Source organism: Lonchura striata, chromosome 3 (assembly GCF_046129695.1).
Source record: "Lonchura striata isolate bLonStr1 chromosome 3, bLonStr1.mat, whole genome shotgun sequence".
NCBI classification, from domain to species: domain Eukaryota; kingdom Metazoa; phylum Chordata; class Aves; order Passeriformes; family Estrildidae; genus Lonchura; species Lonchura striata.
The window spans coordinates 111,923,024-111,944,494 of record NC_134605.1 but is presented as its reverse complement, the minus strand read 5'-3'; the positions used below and the strand labels follow the sequence as shown (position 1 = coordinate 111,944,494).

General features: G+C 43.4%; 1 protein-coding gene across 3 annotated transcripts in view; it reads right to left on the bottom strand.

Annotated features, from left to right (window-relative positions):
- INTS9 (integrator complex subunit 9) overlaps nt 1-21,471 on the bottom strand; it is a 59,510-nt gene that overhangs the window by 28,313 nt on the left and 9,726 nt on the right. For all 3 annotated transcript variants that reach the window (XR_013339767.1, XM_031504478.2, XM_021541328.2), the window contains exons 4-10: nt 20,019-20,081; nt 16,341-16,480; nt 14,638-14,724; nt 10,413-10,533; nt 8,588-8,722; nt 5,867-5,978; nt 446-626 (exon numbers count right to left, since the gene is read on the bottom strand). Coding sequence is in view for 2 of the 3 variants with exons in the window: in XM_031504478.2 (XP_031360338.1) it covers nt 446-626; nt 5,867-5,978; nt 8,588-8,722; nt 10,413-10,533; nt 14,638-14,724; nt 16,341-16,480; nt 20,019-20,081 (839 nt within the window). In the remaining variant the exon portion in view is untranslated. The remainder of the gene's footprint in view (nt 1-445; nt 627-5,866; nt 5,979-8,587; nt 8,723-10,412; nt 10,534-14,637; nt 14,725-16,340; nt 16,481-20,018; nt 20,082-21,471) is intronic.

Sequence of the window (21,471 nt, the reverse complement as noted above, 5' to 3'; positions counted from 1 at the left end):
GGCTTCAGCAGTGCTGAGCAGAGCAGGATCTCCTCTCCTGACCTGCTGGCTCTGCCCTGCCTCATGCAGCCCAGGACACTCTTGGCCTTTTCTTGCCATGGCTCAGCAAAATTAAGACTGAAAACTCTATTTTGCTTAGCCAGGGACATCACAGTAGAATCTGGGGGGCTACTACTTGCAAACAAGCACAGCTAAAACTCACTCAAGTGAGGAACATAATTTACTCATTAGAGTAAGCACCAAAAAACAGAGATTGAGTTTGCACATTCTATAGGAAATGATCCTTCCCTAATGATAGAATATATATATACACACACACACGCACCCTTGTGACTCCAGGAACGTGTTCACAATCCTAACCAGGTGTATTTTAGAATCTGTCAGGTAGAGATAACCTGCACCAGGCCTCTTCCCACAGCTGAGGGTGCTGCCCTGGCACACCTACCACTCAGCAAAGATCTGGGAGAACTCCAGGGAGCTGTTGGCAACAGGTGAGATGAAGTAAAAGGGGACGTTGGAGAGCCCTGCAGAGTCAATGTACTGATAGAGGCACTCCAGCAGGTCGTAGATCACTCCAGAGGGGTAACAGGGAACCAGGACATTGCCTCCATTCCGGACAGTCATCGCTAGGGGAGAGACAACGAGATAAATCAATTCACTGCCTTCGTATTTCAACTTCCAATAAATTCCTTTCATCCAAATATTATATGAAAAGCAGCTTTTGTATGAATTAGCACAACACATTACGCACATGAGTTGGGAAGAAAACCTCTGACCATTACATACATTTATTTTCTCCTTCTCCAGGCTCAGTGGAGTGATTCTGGATTTGGCTGGGGGCACATGACAGCCTGAGCACATGGAAAACTCCTGACAGGAGAGGGCAGCCGTGCACTGGCACAGGAGGATGAAGGAGTGACACAAACCACCTCACCATCAAAATAAACCCTGCTCCACCTCTCAGCTGCTTCCAGCAGGGAAGGACAACAGCTCCCAAGTGTCAGCCAAAAGCACTGCACATGGGGAACTGTTCAGTGCTTGGATTTCAGATGAAAAGCCGAAGGTGTGGTTATTTCAAACAGTCCTCAGAGCCAGAAATGGGTGATGGAATGTTTGTCCTTTTCAAAAACTCTAAATATTTTTGTCCTTTCTGTATAACAAGAACAATTTAAAACTTACAGACAGCATGAGACTAGATAAAAATGAGAACAAAAAGGAAATACAGCTTTACTCTGTAATTGAGACAGATCTGAGCACAACAGCAAAAGCAAGCAGAGCAAACATCGTGTTCTTTTTGGCAGAATGAATTACAAAAATACTGCACCTTCTGGGAAAGCAGAAATACTTCGTTCAGCTCAGTGAGCAATTTCACCTGTGGTCGTGGGGTGAAACCATCCACTGCTGTTAACTGCAGTGCAGCAGCAATAACATCATGCACCAAGCATTCCACAGAAAGCTGTGGAAGAGCCTGAAAATACAAATATTGCATCCCCCTAAATCACTTCCTTGTCTTCAACTTCTTGCTGAGCTTTATTGGGGTATGGATTTAGCACTTTAAGGGTATTTTCACCCCTGATGGGGCAGAATCTTCCTCAAGGAAGATTTTTCTGGCTGAACATTTAAGTTTTATGGAGTTCATTGAGATGCACAGCCTAGCAGGATTTTTCACATGCATTTGTAGTTGTTTTACTCCTTGTAGCAGTCAGTGCCTCTGACACGGTGCTATCAACAACTGCTGATCAAAGGCCCCTTGTTTATCACTTATAATGCAACTGCAGGGTAGTGGATTAATTTCTCCAGGCCATATACAAACTATACCACCCAAATATTTGTGGAGATGAGCAGCAATAGTTTCACATTTGCCCAGAGCTCGAGATGTTCCCAAACATCCCAGCAATGTGTGACATTATCCCACTCACTCAGGCAAATCTAAACTACCCCAGCTGCAAACAGGATGTGAAGAGAACCAATGAGGAGGTTAAGAACAACATTTTCAAAGCCATCTGGAGGTGGAAGTTGAGGCTCTGGCTCCAGGACCTGAATTTACATGGAGATATCAGACACCCAAAAATTCTGCAGAGGAACGTATCTACACCCACTGCAGCAGGAATGGTGCACAGGCCAGGGATGGGATGCAGAATAGAGGTTAAAGAACGTGTCAGGCCACAAAAAAACATGAGTTCCATTCCTCTGTGGTGCTTTGACCCTGGCTGGAGGCTGGGTGCCCACCAAAGCTGCTCTATCACTCAGCTGGGCAGGGGGGAAAATGTGACAAAAACCTTGTGGGGAGTGTTAAAACCAGGGAGAGATTAACGATTAATTATCTTCATGGACAAAATGCATTTGACTTGTGGAAATCACTTTATATTTCACCTCTCTGCACAGGGTACAGGCCTGGCCAGGACACTGTTCCAGTGTGGGGTCACAGCCTCTTCAGGCATTCCCCTGCTCCAGTGTGGGGTCTCCAGGTGGATTTCTGCAGCCCTGTGGGCCCCCATGGGCTGCAGCTGCCTCTCCCTGGGCTGGGAATCTCAGCTTTGGTGCCTGGAGCAGCTCCTGCCTCTTCTTCCTCACTGCCCTGGGGGGCTGCAGGGCTGTTCCACACTTACCCTCACTCTCCTCTTCCCTGGCTGCACAGTAACTTCCTTCCCCCTCTCCACTCTGATATCCCACAAGTGCTGCCACCTCTGATGGGCTTGGCCTTGGCCAGCAGTGGGTCCATCCTGGAGCCAGCTGGGATGGGGGAAACGTCTGGAAACCCCTCACAGAAACCAGCCCTGTAGCCCCATACTACCAAAACCTGGCCATGCCAAACCCAATGCAGCCTGATTTCCCAGTTCTCCTTTCTCCACAGCCGCTGGTTCCCTGGAAACCTCAAGCCTTTTCTGCTGAAAACAGGCATAAATTCAAGATTCCTGGGACCACAGAAGAAATAAGAGAGGGTAAAGTCTTGAAGGAGATGTCAGCTTGAGTTTCTGTCCCCAGCAAACTGCAGAGCTGGTGAGCAATAATGGATATAAAATCACAAGCCTGGGAGTGGAGAATGATTCCAGCCAGGTGCCCACCAGGCCAGGGATCCACGAAGGGATAAGAATCACCTCCCAGCTTCTGCAAAACAGGGGTGAAAACCGTTCCAAGAATATTGCTTTCCACACAAACAGCAGGTCCAGTCTGGCTCTCTGCAGCACTAAAACAACTTTTCAGAGTTGTCAGTAAGAGGACACATCTATCTGAAAGTTGTTTAAAGCCCAATTTATCTTGGTGACTGATGGATGCTCTCTCCTGATAAAAGCTGTATAATAATCTTGGCATTTCAAATTTAGTCTCCTTCAGCAGCTCCATAACAAGTTGTTCAATTTACAACTCACAAAGAGATCCTTACTTTCCCAATAGCTGCTGCCACAAGGTCGAGTTGGCACCTAAAAAGCAAACTGTGCTCTTTTCTGCTCTCTATAAACACACACAGCCTCACTCTCACACAAAATATCACCAACTGTCCCCAGAGACAGACTGGCAGCTTTGCTGCTCGTGCCCAAGGCAATGTGGAAATAAAACCGCTCTCCTTGAGCTGCAGAGTGCTGGTGCTGCAGAGCTGAGCAGGGAAAAACGGGGCTTGGGGTAAACTGAGAGGAAGCTGGGGGTGGGACAGAGTGTGGGGAGGAAATTGTGTGTGCCTTGGGAATCCTGGGGATCAGGGCTGCAGCTCCACACGCTGGGATGAAAACAGAGATCGAGGTGGAATTTTCACACTTCCATTTCTGTGCTTCACATCCTTCCTTCACAAGCATGCTGGTAACTCCTCATACCCGCTTTTGGTGAATTTTGGTCTGCTTCAGAGTTTTTACCTTGAGTATTCTGAGCTGCTTGTGCACTCCCTTGAACATTTCGGAAGTGAGAAAACACAGATGAAAACTACTGTGCTCAGCCTGCCTACTCAATTGCTTTTCCTAGTAACCCATTGCTTTTGGACTTTTTTACATATTTGAAAGAAAACTGATACTCTGTTTTCCTGATGTTGGGTAGATAAATACAGCTGGTATCATGTAAAAGACAGCCCTAAACTGCATTAATACAGAAATATTTCATTTCTTCCGATTGCTGTTTTTTTGGCAAGTACCACTCAAATTCCAAATTCTTACAGTGGCATTGTTTTAAGCATGTATCTTCCTTTGGTCTATAATGATTTTTCTCATTTCTCTGAGTTTATCTCATTCAAGACAGAAACTGGCTTGAGGACCTGCAAACCCCTGAAAATAGTTCAGAATATTTCTGTAAACCAGAACAGGTTATGCAGACAAACAGCCACGGGCACTGACACATGTAACACGTTTATTTATACACAGTCAACTTCTGGATTCTGCTTTGGCCCAACTACAGCTCTCAGACTTTAATTTTAAATGCATTTTAATTTAACTGCATTTGAATTAACAGTCTCATTCTTGTTTACTCAGTGTGATAGGAGGGGATTGTGCCACTGGCTGTCAGAGGGACAGTGACCCACGTGAAGGTCCAGGAGGGACAGAGAAGGGCAGCACATCTGGATTTACCAAAACAAGGTCACCAGAGCTGATCTGTGGCAGCTCACAGGGTAACAAAATTCACAGTGTTTAAAAACAATGCAAAGGCAGGTGAAATACACACACACATGTAAAACACACATTTAGGAAAGGAAGTCACAAGTGTTAACACAGCTTCAAGGGGAGGTTGAACAAAACCACTGGGCATCATTAACTACACAAACACATCTAATTCAGGAAATTACTGAAATAAAAATAGTTAAAGATCATGAGAGCAAAGTATCCCAGAATCCCACCCTGCTCTTCTGCTGTTCTTCAGGCATCTGCATACAGTCCCTGTTGGAGCCAGGATGCTGGCAGAGAGGATCTTCAGTAAAACCCATAATTATCATTCTTATAAAATCCAAAATGAGCTCTATTAATTGATATTTAGGATCACTGAGTGGGTTGGCTTGGAAGGGACTTAGGGATCATCCAGTTCCAACCCCTTGACATGGGAAGGGTCTCATTCCACCAGATCAGGAATGTAGTCTGATTTAGTTTAGGTAACCTTTGACAGGATCCTTCTATCACAAGCTTTTTGGTTTTACTTATAAAAGTAGTGAATTTAAAATAAAGGGAAGATCTCTGATAGAAGAACAGGGAACATAGAGCAGGACAGACATGGAAAAGTGGTTTGATGAAAGGATGAGAGCACAGAGGAACTGAGCAGGGGGAAGGGGAGAAAAGGAGAGAACAGCACTGGATGTGACATTCCAAACAGGCTGGAAAATGCTGCCATTCACACTGATATCACAGCTTTGCAATTATCAGCTTTTCCAGCTGTGAAAGCGTCTGATTAGGTTTTATATATCTGGGGGTCTATAAATATATCTTGACTTTTTTTTTTTTTAAACAGAGATTGTGCTGTTTGCTTTTGATATATTTAAAAGTCAGGTGTAAGAAGGGAAGCAGATGTGCTTGTTTCCAAAACTGAAAGTCATACAAAAAGTATATAAAGATTTTACTCTGGCTGATACACAGGAAGGAAATAGTAATATTTCAGCTGGGAACAGTATCCCCATCGCCTGTTGGCAGCCAAGTGACATACTTAGCAAACCAGGAGAAGCAGATTATTAAATCTCTTTATACCTGTTCCATTCCAAAACATTTTAGGTACAACTTGTGTCTCTCCAAGCACTTACTGTATTAATGACATCAGGAGCACATCGTAAAATCTAAACAGGTAGTTTTATGCCAGGAGCTATAGCTGGACAACTTATTCAATTCCAGGAATCTCAGAATTATTTCCCACCCAAAGCCATGAATAAGATGATAAAGCAGGCAGGAGATTTCTCTCAGTGACCTACCCAGGTTGCTGCAGAACTCTCCCACCATTCCATCGGGGTTGGCAGTGGGGATCTGGGTCAGCCCTGTCAGGATGAGAACGTCGCTGTTTTTAAGAGAAGCCTGGTCCATGGGCTGGAATAGAGCACAAGGATATAAAATCAGGAACTGGGAGAGTTTCTCCAGGCAGGACATGATTGATACAGTCACCAAACATTTTACACTTCACACTCCTCCATCTGTGGAAAATGAACTTGTTCAATACTGGTATTTTATTAAAGCAGAATGAAAACGCAAACCCATTTCTCTCTATTAGTAACAGAGAGCAGATATTCAGAAATTAGACATTAGTGTGACTCTAAATACATATTCTTGATACTGAAAATGTAACATGATCCCATATTGATAAGGTAAAATCCAATTCCCTCTCTGCTGATGGTGAAAAGGTAACTTTGAGCCTCACTCTGGGTTGGGATGCCCTTCCCACAGCTACTGATTAAGCAAAAGTGAGCAACTGCTGGCAGCTGTGTGGTATTTTATGGTTATTTACTCTCAATAAACAACTCTCTGCAGTCTCACCAACCAGGAAAGATTTCTGCCAGAAGAGACAGATGAAGAGATTTCCTCTGCTGAACCTCCAAGACCACTGTAAGGTCAATTCCCCTGCTCACAGCTCTCCAGAGCCATTCTGAAGCAGTTGAGAAGGACCCTGCTCTGTTAAAAATGCAGGGGAATTTCATATCAACTCTGCCAGGAGTTTAAACTGTGCACCCCCTTGTAGGATCAGACCTGACATGTGAGATTTATCACAATCTTTGACTCACTCTGGTGTGTCCATGAAAATGAAATGCCAATAATGCAATAAAAAATAATATGGAATCTGCCTGTGATAATGTACATAATGATTATGGTATATTAGATCCACATAATTTCAGATGCCATTGCACTGAGAGGGCCTGCATTGATTTTTGTGGGTTAATGTAAAGAATATGTCTTAAAAGGCTTTTAGTGACATGTCTGAACCTGTGCTGTCAACTCCTGTTCTCCACTTCAGTGGCAACGGTGTCAATTCCAGCCTCAGGAGAGGGGGAGACAAAATTTCAATGGAAACCATCTGCCAGAAGAACAGGGAACAGTCAGTGGTGCCAGGCCTAAATTCCAATTCACTGGAAAAGCAGCTCTGGATATCTTCAAAATACATCCTTTTTAAAACAAAATTCAGTGACTTTTTTCACACCCTGCTAAAAAAAAAGGGAATTTCATTATGAACTTCTCCTCATGATCATATGGAGAACCAGGACAGACAAACAACTTTTCACTCCCTGAGGAAGAAATGATTTGTTGCTCACAATTCTGACTCTGTGCCACTTGAGATATTGTTACCATTACATATTGTCTGTCAAACATCAAAGAGATGATGAAGAGCTGGTTGGAAGCTCCCAAAACCCACATACAGAAACACCAGATTGTAGCAGCCCGTGCTGGTGCTCACAGGGATTAACCCCAGGACAAAAACTATCCATTGTCCTCAAAAACAATCTGGAAGCAAATGCAAGACAATGATGATATGGGGTAACATCTGTGATGTGATAAATAACAAGGAAAGCACAAACTAAATGTGATTTTAACTATCTGTTGAACTATTTCTTCTAAAGATGTGCCTGTGAGCCGTTCACTCACACCATTCTCTGCCACTGGGACTTAATTTCCTTCAAAACAGAGATTTTACCAGAAGCTTCCAGGGAAACGTTCACCTTTGGAAAATGGCGAAGTCTGACCTGATAAACTGAATCACATTTCATGTCAGTGAGGAGAAAACATTCTCAGTTACTAAATTACTTCGTACAGGGCAAAGTTTCTCCTCACAGAAATATTGCATTCACACATTGTCAAATAGTGCTGCTCCTTCTCTAGGAGGGGATGAGAGCACAGCCCAGGATGGAATGAGGCTGATGAGAAACGGGGATTTAGAGGCTCTGATACATTTTGTGCACCTAAGGATGGCCATACTATTAAGGATCATTTATCTACTGTAGTTTCTCAGATGAGAACAAGCTTTTAAGTGAGGGATGCTCAGAAGCAAAGCTTTCCAGCAGACACCCACCTTGGGAGAAATCACTTAGTGATCAAAAACCTGACACATCTTCTAAATTATTTTTAAATACCTCCTGCAATAATGCTTTTAACTATTTTGACAACTTCTGAAGCGCATGGCACTGCAAACTTCAAGCCTTTCTTTGCAGTAAGAATTTATGGATCTAGAGAGAATTAATTTACTGGAAATTACATCTACAGCACTATAAAGACTTTGCCCTTAGCAGAGCAGGGTGGAAAAGTTGGCAGCCACTGAGCTATCATTCCTCCTAAGGAAGGATGTTTCAAAAGTGATATAAAGCAGTCTGTGAACTGTCTGTGAAGATTCTTCAGTCAAATATGGATTTTTAAAAGAAGTCACTAATGCTCTTTTGTTCAACTCTTTTGAAAATTTCCTCTTTAGAGTGAAAGACAATTCCACAGTTTTAAGTGAACATCAAATCACCAATAATAAAGAATTTTAGTTATCTTTCCCTCATAACTATTGATACCTGTCATTTGTCAGGGTATGTCTTATCAATGATAAGTGCAGGCATGATAACACAAGTTACCTTAGAGTGGCCTCTACCCTAAACCTGATCCCAGCTGGAATAATCCCTTGTTTTGGAGCAAAGTTCCTTCTAAAGACTAAGGAAGGTCAGGGGCTGTACCTGAGGGTGTGTTGTAAGCAGAGAAGATCCTGAAACGTAAGAAACCTTTTCATAGTGTGACTGGATAATCCAATTGGAACTCCCAAGGGCGTAGCCCGAGCTCAGAGGGGTGACCTGCACAGCACCAAACAGCTCCTGAAACACACAGTGAGAGGCATTGATTTGAGACAGCTCCAAAGGAAATCAGGACAGGTCATTTTGTCATCAGTGGTAGGAATTTCAAAAGCAGCTCTGCTGCTCAAAGCCTTTGTGAAGCTGCTCTCTTGAGAATTACATCTGCTGGTTTTACCCACCTGTGTCTAGCAGGATACACGCTCTGAGAAAAGCTTTTCCTGAGGCAGGGCCTCCATAAAGTCTCTCTTCCATGTGAATTTTATGGCATCTGAGTTCACACTGAACAATACCTCAAAATGAAGGAATCAGGCAGGGTCTTGATCCTTTGCCTGCCTCTGCTGTATTGAAGTTTGTCAGAGCTTTGCATCTTTGAAGACTCTATTCTGCTTTAGTCAAATATAATTGGTATTGGCCAGCAGGAGAGAAGGAAGGACAAGTACTTCTATATTGATATAAAAATTCTCTGCTTGGGTTGCAAATTTTACTGTGGAAAACAAACTTAACCTCAAACTCACACCTTTTCTAACTTTATTTCTTTTTAAATGCTACCTGCTGGTGATTTAGCAACAACACCCTGCAAACTCAGTACACATTTTAGTTTCAGTGTAAGCAACATGACAGTTGCCTCCTCTCCAGGTGTCATTAGGAATTGTATTCCCTCATCTGTACCCAGGAATCTGGAATACTTGTTTGGAGAAAGGAAAATAAACCTTCATATACAGACCTCCCTAATGTGATCTGCCTTCTGGTTACTGAATGATAGAAGAAGCATCTGATTCGTGCAATACAATGATTTTTCTAGTATTTCAATATATATTTGGATGCCTTGAAAAACAAGGCAGGGGGTCTTCATTCCTCAGCGTGTAAGCCAAGGTTCTAAAGTTTGATTATTTGCAAAGTTAGCTTTGGGAAGAGAAAAAATACAGGTTTTCTTCCCCCCCACCCAGTAACTACAAAAGAATGATTGGCTCAGACACACAGATCTAAAATTAGGGGAGATGGATCCACACTGTGAGGACAGTCAAAAATGAACTGTAACAATCCATGGATGATGAGGAGTCACAACTTACTTTAATATTTTTATTTTTTATGGCCTCTGAGCAGCAAAACCAAGTATCATGGCCCAGAAAAGAGCAGGGATCATGGCATACATGCTGCCAACAATCCATATGGGATCTGCAGACTATGGAACTGTGGGTTCAGTCCGTTCTGGAAACTATACTGGATTATAGTCAACAGCATTACAGACAATAACTGTTAGCTGGGAGCTCTGGGAAAGGAGTTTCTGAAGTTCACATTGAACCATTAGGTTTTGTTTACAATCCCTAATTTACAGTATGAAACAAAGTGGAGGCTAAAGCACTCTAAAGATTCCCAGAAGTGAGATTGGGGAGCTGGGAAGGGGATGTGGCTTAGAGACAGAGAGGATACATTCACTCCCTGCATCCTCCCAGCTCTCAGTGGGCCAGCCATCAGCTCCAAATTTGAGGGCACGCCGCCTTAAAACTGGCCTCCCCAAGGAAGAGAAGAAACAAATGGATATTCCCTGATTTCACCAAACAAGAGCCCTTCCTGGGAGGCAGACTGAGGGGCAGTCTGTGTAATCCTGTCTTGCTGGCCAGGGTAACTAGGTCCAACACAGGATCTAGAGGGGGAGAAGCTGGGGAACAGTTGTTGGTGCTGCCCCGAGGGCAGCTGTCCAGGTACTCACGATTTTCTGGGAATAGCCCACCAGCTGGATCTTGCTGAGGGCTGCGTTCACCTCAGGCATGGTGTAGCACTTCCTCCACATGGACACCTCCACCGCGTCCTTCAGCGGCGCCGGCAGCAACCTGCGAACACCACGGGAGTGGATCCAGAACAACAGCTGGTGCTGGACCAGCTTCTACAACCATTTACATTCTCCAGATCTTTAATTTTACCCTTTAAAATTTTTATTTTCAGTGTGCCTTGGTGCTTCAAAGTGAGGAGCAAGACTTTCTGCCTGCTGAGGAGCAAAGCCACACTTCCCAATCTGCCTCACCCTGCTCTCCTCCAGCTCTCTCTTGTTGCTTTTCTGTCCAGCCCTTGCACCAAAAAAGTCGCTGTGATCAAGGTGTTACCACAAATCTTGGGGTATTTTCACCACTGATGAATGGTGCTGGCTGATCTGAGATGACAACATGAAATGCACCTCTAGCACTGGGATCTTGGATCAGCGTCCATTTTTCATATCATAATCGTCTGATTAATACCCTAGTAATCTGAAACAATCTGGTGATTAAAGTACAGTTACCAGACCACAGGCAGGGATGGCTCTGCCCTGATTCCTCCCACTGGTCTCTTCCAAGGGCACATGTCCCAGCAGCTCAGCTCCCCTACCTTCAATCCCACTTCCCTTCCGAGTGCCCTGGCAGGGACACACGAGCTGACACTGCAGAGCTCTTTGAAATCCCCTCCACGGAAGTATTTAAGAAGTTTTACACCAAAGTAAGATCCATCCATTCTGCTCCTCACAGACATTGCAAGTCAGCTGGCCGGTGTTGTCAAGGGAAGAAGTGAACTATAATGTCACAGGCTGGAAGAGGGATGGCTAACTTCTGGGAAATAAATCTTCCTTAGCAACATGAACTGAGGCAGGAAGCAGCATAGCTGCCAAATGTGTAAGAAGAATAGGATTTTTTTTTTGTATATTAAACCAATGCTAAATCAAAGGCTAATTCAAACCAATTTCCAGAGATTTATGAAAATTGGTCAAGTTTCTTTGATCAATTTGTTTAAAGGAATTTAATTTATTGTTATATCTACTAGGTCAGTGAACTCCTCCATAATTTAAGATACTGAAGAAAGGATTAAGGGCAGCTCTTGCCAAGACCACAGCACAGGTCCAGAACGATAACTGTAATTCCAGCACACACTGGCTGAAAGCACCCTGTGCTTCAGGAAACAAACAAAGCCTTCAAGGTCTTTTTTGGGAAGTCGTAAGCAGCAAAAGGCCACACAATGTGGAGAGTTGTCCACCGCTGCACTGTAGCAAATTGCCTGTAAAAGCCTTTAACCTACCATAAGAAGCATTTAGTGTTGGATGCTTTCAGGAGCTTCTCTTCTGGGAAGAGGAAAATGTTTCTCCAGGTAATGGAGAAAGTGGGGAATTGTCCTTGGTGAAGGAAGTTTCTCTTAGCCTTGACTGTGGCTACACTGAGAATACTCTGATCTCTGGCAGAGAACAGTGGCACCAGTCTCCAGTGGTTTCATGAAGCTGAGTGGCAACAAGATGCTGGTCCTTCGGATGCATTCAGTCTGTCATCTCACATCTAAAATCCCCACAGAGTTACCAGAGGATATTTGGGGTCTGGAGTAAAACTACTGCCACCATGGCAACATCCTGCTAAAGAGCACGTCACAACAACCAGATATGTGAGGGCAGCTGCTGGGACAGCCATGAATCCACATGGTTGAGGATACAAAATTCACCCTCAAAAAACTCAGGGATTTGTATTCTTCCCTGGGATGTGCACAGAGACAGTCCCTCCTGGTCAATGCAAAGGGTGACATTTAATATATGATGTAAAATCCCAGAACAGTTTGAAGGTTGAGGAGGATGGCAGCACCAAACCACATCAGGCCACGGCCTCTCTCATGCCCTGCTCAGCCTCAGGAAACAGCCTGTTTCAAACACTTTAAAGGATAGAGGAAACCATCAAACAAGAAGTCAACAAAGTGCCTTTCACAAGGCAAACTTCCTCTTTAGTCCCTGAATCCCAATCAGTCTGAAAGATATCCTGGCTGACATCTACAGAGCTTCCACGAGACTGCTCACTTGAAGTAAAAGCCAGTGGCAATAAAACTGGCTAAGCAATTAGCTCAGACTGGATCTGATAATGGAAAAATGTAAACCACTATAATGAACTTATTATATTTTATACAGTATTTGCATTTAAAATGCTCCAGTGCTTTATCTAATGAAGATGATAATACTTTGTGTTTTATACTAACTGTTTGGAGTAGAACTAGCTGAACTGTAAAGCAGTAATGGGGATTGATCAGCCTGAAAAATTAAAGTTAGACTCAGAAGTAATAAGTATTCTGTTCTAGCAACAGCCAAGTAGGAAAAAAAACCCAATTCATCAAGATCACATTTTCTTAAGTAACGGATGTCAGTCCAAGCCTGCATGTGCCATTAGCCAGGTGCTAATTTGGGGATCAGTTGATGTTTTGCTCTAATAATCAGTTCCATTCACGCCTGCGTGACACTTGTCACCAGGCATCTCAAAACACTTTGCAAACATTAATTAAAGTCCCTGTGTGCCCTCTGTGCTGGATGGAAGCTCTGTTTTACAGATGCATAGAGAAATGAAAAGGGAAACTCAGGGCACGGGTGGGGCAGAGGTGAAGAGGGAGTTCATATTTGTCCCCTTGTTCCAGCTCAAAGACAACATTGGTTCATACCAGCAGAGTTTATTATACACAAATTTATGTTATTAAACTGCTCTTTAGTAGCTCCCACCTCCCTGCTGCTCCTTTATATCAGCTACAGCATGGAACCAAGAATTTTGGGAGACATCCCCAGCAATAGGAGAGAGGAACATGTGTTTTAAATGCCACTTAAAGGAAAAAAAAGCTCCAGTCTTCTACAGCAGCTGAATCAGAACAAAAATCCCCTCTCTGTGTTCTCCTCTGGAATAATCAGCAGCATGCAAAGTGCCAGGCAGCACTTTTCCTAAAATACGACCACCAGGAAAGTGACATTATATGAGCTGCAAGATATATGATTCTCCTTTAAACCGTGCATACAAAACATGCCGGTGTGACAGGAATAATGGTTCCAGTCCTCTCTCTCCACACACTGGGAACCTCAGCAGTGGCTCTGGGTAGGCTAGTGGATCCCAAAATTAAAAATAAAACAACAACCCACTATTCTAAAATCCTGCTGAACTTCAGTGTGTTTAGTTTTGCTTTACATCTGACTTGACATCTGCTTGTCTTCTTCAGAAGAGTGAGAGTTACAGTGCAAAGGCTTCTCCTAAATTCAGCAGGGGAACACAATATACAGCTAAAACCATGGTAATATGTATTTTTAATTTTTGCTTTGTGATATTGAGAATTATCAAGACTACTCTTCTAATGTAAGAAATAATTCACTTTTAGGAAACTTCTAAATCAAGCCATCTTAAGATTTAGGAGTATAAAAAGGAAGATCAATTAAAAATGCACAAAGCAGCTTTTAAAAATAACTTTTTAATCAAGCAACCCTATCTTTAAAATGTGCTAAAAACGAAACTGCCTTCTCCAAGAACATGCTGTGCACCTGAAAATGTTTTTATTCCCAAGGAATGCATCATCTACAATTAGTAAACTGTATGGATAATTTTTAGATTCCATAGGCTTTCAAAACTCTGAGCATCTTCTTTTGATGTATGGCTGGGATAACAATCATGGTGCTTCTAAATAAGCTTTTTTATTCAGATTTTGATTGGTTTTTAATTTTTAGAAAGCCAAAAAGCCCACCTCTGCTGTGCAATTGTAAAGATGGGAAGAAAGGTAACACCAGTGACCTCCCAACAGCTGTGTCTTGACTTTCTTACTATGTCAGCAAACATAAATGTAAATACCATTTAAATTTAAATTATTCCAATGCAGTATCATTAAATTTAAATAGCCTTCTAATTTCAACAACTTTTTATGATGTTACTACCAAAATCTGCTGGTTTTATCTACCATCATGGAGCTGAACTGTATGAAGGGAGATCAGGGGAAGCTTTGCTGTTACCAAGTCTTTCCCCAAGAAACAAATTTGTGAGGTTAGAAACCAAGGATGCACAGAAACGATTAAAGAAATAATCGACCCAAGGAGTCACAGCAGCAAATCTCAAATGGTGGGAGCTGAGCCATCCTCAGAGTGACTCCCAGACTTTGGTGCTTTGGGACAATCGCCTTTCCTGGGACTTGCTCCTTACCTTTGCACCTCCTTGTTCTTCCACATGGAGGCAGACTGAGCCTTTGGCACGCGTTCAATGGAATTCACCAGCTCTTCCATCAGGAGCCTGACAACAGAAATCAAACCTAAATTAGCTCTGCCTCCTCTCACACAGGAGAGAACTTTGGCCCAAATCTTTCCAAAATACCATAGAAATTGTAATACTCAGAGGGGTTCTTCCCACAGAGGCCACTACCAGCACTGCCCCTGTTTATCCAGGGAGTGTTTCCAATTCCATCTGCTTGCAACAGAGGAGGATCTGGCCCACTGGGTTATGGGCTATTTGGAAAGTGCAAGATAATTTCTTCATTACTGACTGCTTGTGATAAGTAATGAGACAAAACACACAACAAAAACTCCTCAGCTGATGCCTGTTTATCACTTAGGGAATCCAAGCATGCTGTCAGAGTGAACTCTCATCTGCCAAATGCATATTTGAGACAGGAAAAAGGTGTCAAGCGTTAGAAATTGTCACTGCACATTTCTCTGCCCAAAACTAAACAGCATTTGTGATTTTGTGTAGGCTTTCCCTTGAAGTTTGGAGCAGAAGGACAGCATCTGGAATGACTTGGGATGAGGAGAACCACAGCAGTGCAATCTCCCACAAGACTCTGCTTGTTATCTCCAGCTCTGGACCAGCAAAGCCCAGAGGTCTATTACTAGTTCATATTTACACAATTCCTTTCACCTACAAGGGCCTTCAGTTTCTGTTTGTTTTCACACAATGGGGGAATTACTCTGGCATGTGAAGTTTGCACAGGACCTTCCGTGGACAAAGATTCCTGCACTAAAGTGCACACAGAGATAGGAGGGCCTAATCTGGTTCCTAATTACTGAATGTAGCAGCTCTGCAGGAGAGAGGAACAGAGCTCAGTTCCAGTTAGGCCTCACCAAACCTGCAGCATTTGGTGTTGACCCATCCAATCAACAAGACAATTTTGTAAAAATAAACTGGCAAGTTTGGTGACTGTTCTGGTTTTGACTGCCCTGTCATATCTTTTTCTACCTCAGTCTCCTATTTTTGCCATTTTTCTTAGTGCTTCTCTCCGGAGTTCCGAGCTCAGGTAGCTCAGCTGTCATTTGAGATGAAGTCAGCCTGAATTCCTTTCTGTGGAGTGGAGGAAAGTGTGATTATATGGAATCATAAAATCCCAGAATGGTTTGAGTTGGAAGGGACCTTGAAGATCATTTAGTTCCAACACCTGCCATGGCCAGGGACACCTTGCACTAGACCTGGTTGCTCTAAGTCCTGTCCAACCTGGTCTTGAACACTTCCAGGGATGGGGCAGATTCTGGGGAGAACAAGTCCAGTTTTCTGATTGGGAAGACTCCTTTTGGTTAAGGGGAACAGAGAAGAGAAGGAGAATTCTTTGATCCGTAGTTTTTGAAGGTCTGAAGTTGCCTATAAGGCAATTACTGAGGTGTCTCAGCCCACTCAAATTCCACTGTCCCACATCTATGGCCTGGACTCAACGCAAAGCACCTGCTGGAAAGGTTGATGGTTCCAGAGGTTGGGAAACATGGAGTTAACACATTTGCAGCACTAAGGACTTGGCTGGCATTCAACTCCTGCCTGAAAGCCTCTTCAGAACATTAGACACCACTCCTCTCCCCACATTGTCCTTTACACCTTCTCCTCAGCAGTGATGAAAGAGGAGCAGAGAATCTGAAGGGGCTTTTTACCTGCCAATTTGAACAGTGGGCTCGGTGGCATAAACTGTTCCAGTGAATCCTGTGTACTCCGTGATGTAGGGCAGTGCCATCATGCAGTGATAGTTGGAGATCAAGATTACATCCACTGTGGAGAGGTCAAGCAGTTCAGTCTGAAAACAGAGCAGAGATAAGCAACTTGTAACCCTTTCATGCAGTTTAATAAATGGCAGAAAAAAATTTTCTTTAGTTTTTTTAAACTTTATTGCAGGAAGGTTTATAAAAGCATGTCTCAGCTGTGGCAAAAATTAATGTTGCTTTTAAATTAACAAGATTTATTTTAAAAGCCCCCTAAAATTATTCCATTCTCCAACGTGGAAAGGAAAACCATGTCCTGGGTTTTTCTTCAGGTGATGAAATGGCTGCTGTTATGAGATCCATGATTATTTTACTTTTATCAAAGAATTTATGTGTGTACCTCCTTAGGGAGGAATAGACACCAAAAGTTCTGCAACAGTGATTTAGGGTGTCTCATTTTTTTTATGCAGCACATTATACTGTACCCCAAGGAAGAGATGAGCAAAGATAATTTATTAATATGCTTAAAAATAATCCTCATATTTTCCCAAAGTAAATGCTTGGCATCTTTCTCATTCACGTTTTCTACAGCAGGAGATGAAGCCCATTCACAGGATACAACAAAATGGATGGGTGGGCCCAATTAGTTTTGATGTGACAGTTTAGACAAGAGTTCTGAGAGTGAAAGAAGATTTCACACATTGTTAAAAGAATTTTAATTAGAAATATTTACTGGTAATGCTACAACATGAATGGTGTCAAGTCAGAAATTTACGAGATGACTGACCTCTAACTCAGTTATTATAGAGCAGCTAATGGAATTCAACACTCATCAAGCACATATTATCTGATTACAAGGCTTGGTCCAGCGATTTGAATAAAAAAGGCAAGAAAGTAGGTCACTCTGCTTTGCAGAGGGCTGACACAGTGCTCTGGTGACAAGCTGCTTAACTCCTCCTAAGCACTCATGGTTTCAATCCATGATCAGCAATGATCTGAACTGACAATAGGGGGTAAACACCACCCCCAGCTCCATGACAAGGCACCTTTTATCTTCCTAGGCTTCCAGGCAGGAACACACTCCCTGCAAGGTATCAAAGGGTCTGCTGATACTTGCTCCTGCCAAAGCTTGGATTGTCCACACCTTGGTTTTCAGCTGTGTCCAGACTGTACAGGATCAAATTTTGGGTGGGAAAGCTCTTAAAGACCAATCTGTTCCACCCAGGGACACCCTCCACTATCCCAGGTTGCTCCAAGCCCTGTCCAGCCTGGCCTTGGACAGCCACAGCTTCTCTGGACTCCCTATGCCAGAGCCTCCCCACCCTCACAGCCAGGAATTCCTTCCCAATATCCCACCCATCCCTGCCCTCTGGCAGTGGGAAGCCATTCCTTGTGTCCTGTCCTTGCACATCCCTTATCCCAAGTCCCTCTCCAACTCTCCTGGAGCCCCTTTAGGCCCTGGAAGGGGCTCTGAGCTCTCCCTGGAGCCTTCTTTTCTCCAGGTGAGCACCCCCAGCTCTCCCAGCCTGGCTCCAGAGCAGAGGGGCTCCAGCCCTGAGCTGAATGCCAGCCCAGGAGAGCCATCAGGATACACACCAGCACTTTCCAACCTTAATCATGCCACATCTCAGCGCACCCTAGAAGCATTTACTGATAGGATGAAAAGGGTGTCAAAACCAAAACAAAGTGAAATCTTCCCTGGGGCTCCTAGCAATCTCACTAAAGTGCCTTTAAGCTGAAGAAGCTTAAAAATGTTTCTTGCATGTGAAGGAGAGAGCAGAAGGTTGCCAAGCAAAGAGAGGGCTGCACCCTGCACTCTGACATGTGTGAGAGTACTCTGCTGCTCAGACAGCCTCATATCACCTTGTGGCTGCTGGATTAGACCCAAATCTTGGCTTACTTTGGCAATGGTGTTCTGGAAGCGATACAGAGATTCTCTGGCTAGCTGCTTCTGCAGACAAGTTTCTTCAAAAGAAGTGGCATGGAAGGAGATAAAGTAAAAGCCTCTTTCACACAAGCTCCCTCTTATCCTGTGTTGCCAAAAAGCAGCAACATTTCCACTCTGTTTGCAGCTGGCCATAACTCCAGAACCTCTTGCAGATAGGTGGACTCAAGGTGTGAGCTGGGTATCACAGCAGATCTCTTCCCAGTGCCCATGGAGGAGATGTGGCATCAGCTGGGAATTTTGGGAAGCATATGAGAAGCCGTTTTTAAAGTCCCTGCAATGGCAATGTGCCGTTGGTTGCCATCTTCTGGTTGTAGGATGGGCTGCTGGGAAGCAGCTTCGTGCAGTGGTTAACAGGAGTAAGATGAAGCAGTGACTCCCTGTCTGTCATATTTAGAGCTACACATGTGGGTATTTTCCAGCCCAAAGTAACCAGAAAGTCTGGCTGAAGTACCCTAAACCCCAGCAGATAATCACTCCAAAAAGAATCCAGCACATAAACCCTGTCCTTCCCAAGATCTGGGCCATAGTGGCACCTTCTACACACACACAGATGCTTCCCACATGCCTCAGTTTCACAGGATGGTAACCAAAAGGCTCACAGGAACCCAGAATTATTAGGGGTTTGGGCTGGTCATTTTTGATGTGATTGGATTATGACAATTTCAGCTGAGTTGGAATGGTTGTAATCTGTTGGACCCACTTGCCAAAACCAGTACCAGAGCTGCCAACTTGTTTGGAAAAATCAAGAGTGATGCCAGAGGTGAGTTCCATGGGATTCACACATGAGAACAATATTGCCAGAACCTCAGCAGGGTGACAGCAACCTGTAAAATCTGCCCAAAAGCAATCGTGTCTGTCTTTGAAAGACAGAGAAAACATCCCACCATGAAATGAAAGAACAGATGTTATCACATTCTGAAAACACTGAGGAAAGGGATACTATTCCCATGCTACTCTCCATCATTCATCCCCACCTCTCTCTACTCAGCTTTTTATATCTTTATTTCTGCTACAGCACTCTCCATATCCACTGGGTGATTCTAGATAATCCAAACATCTTCAATGGTCTTGCTTTTTCTAAATCCAGAAATTCCACTAAAACCAGCTTGAGCAGCCACTTGCAGCCATGCCTGCGGATATGAAGGCCCAGCTCTTCCCTCAAAGAGGCTGTAAAAGTTTTTAACCTGAAAGTGCTGCTGGCAGAAGTGCAGCCAGCAGAATCCAACCTGGCTTAACCACAGCTGGCTCCCTAGGGAGCTCCAGTGGCACGTCCTGCATCTGTGGTTAGAGACAAGCAGCTTTCCTCACCTTCATGCCCTGCCCTCATCTAGATCAGCACATGGATCCTGTCAGCCCAGCTCAATCTGGTTGTCTTTGCAAAGCCACAAAAAGGGACAGTTCAGTCTTATTCATGTGTCAGGTATTTGCTCAAGGAGACCTTCCATGTCTCCCAAAACCACGGCTGAAAAGGGTTGCTTCCATCCTTTTTCCAATGCCATAGATCCTGAAAGCACCTTAACAACAGAGTTTTACCAGTATTATTTACGGAGCATTAACAAATTAGCAGGAACCTGGTAGTAATAATAATAATAATAATAATAATAATAATAATAATAATAATAACAGGTTTATCACATGTGATTGAATGAAGTCAGATTTTTCAGTAAGGCTTTGAACAAGCTCACCTCTGGCAAGCAGAACTCAGGCACAGAGTCTACAAACACGTGGCCAGAGCACTCCTTCAGCTCCTATAAAAAAACACACCAACAGAAGAGACACAAAAATACAACACAGAGTTATCCAAGGCAGTGCATTTTGGATTTTCCAGACACTTTCTTTATCACAGGTAATTTCCAGCCCATTATACAGGACATTTATCCCCCTTCTAGACACAATTTGGTGCAGGCAGATGTGCTGAAATTGCTTCCATGCCAGATGAGGCTGCTTGGTACCTGAAGGGATCAAATCCTCCTAGGGAAGGACAGAGAGAGCACTCTGGTAGGTAAAGAAAGAGCCCTGGTAATGACCAGGAAGGCAAGTTTGGTTCTAAATAACATCCAACCTCTTCTGCCTTACTAGAACTAAATACAATTTATAGCCCCTGTCTCAGAGTATTTGATAAAACAACTTTTGGGGATCTAATTTCCACATGGCACATTTTGTTAAACTCTATCCCAAATTTTCTTCCTCTTTTTCAAGGCTGGAATAAAAAACTTTTGTCACATGAAAAGTCACATTCTTCAGAGTGGAACAAAAACATTTCCAATTTTACTCATAGTACAACTCACAGGTTCCCTACCACCCACCCTGCCTTCTCTCCTGTCCCAAGCAAGTGGTCTCAGCCAGCTTCAGACTGACAGAATTAAAGATTGAATCCAATTTTTAATAATTACAGTGCACCTGCCAACTAATAACAAATGAGCAATTACATCTAGTGGCAGAAGTCTCCTAACCTCATCTCAAGGGAGTTCAAAATGATTAAAAGTAGATCACAGCACATTTCAGTGCCTCTCCAGGACTGAAGTTTTAAAACTGAGTGCTGTAACAGGAATGTCCACTTCACATGATAAAACACCCCCCTTTGACTCCTTCTCTTGCCTTTTTCCAGCATGGGTCAAAGAATTTACCATTCCAAGCACTTACAATGGTCAAGGTGAAGTTAAGAGATGCTGCCTTTGAATTTTTAGCACAATTCCCATTGCCAGTGTGTGAGTCTGGAGGTTTCTCCTGAACACACACTGCAGCAGCAGCATCCCAGAAATTTAAATATATTCCAAATAAAACTACAGTGACAGTCTGTCCATTCTTTGGAGCCCAAAGTTCTGACACCAAAGCTGGGGTTTAGGAGACACAAATTCCAGGGAATTCAAACTGAGCAACTCCATTTCTGAGCCTCTGCAGCCCTGCAACTGCCAGTTAGCAAGTGTTCTGAATAGAGCCGTTACTATTTTACCAAGAGAAATGCTGCCTGCACAGTTTCTTTTGTCTCCAATGAGAAGAAAAATCGGGTCTTTAATCTATGATCTTCAGCTCCCTTGTCTGTAAAAATCAGATCAATCCATTTTGTCCACCTCAAAGTCCCCTACAAAAGCAACTATTATCACTGTTTGCTTTAATGTTCCCATAGTCAGAGAACAG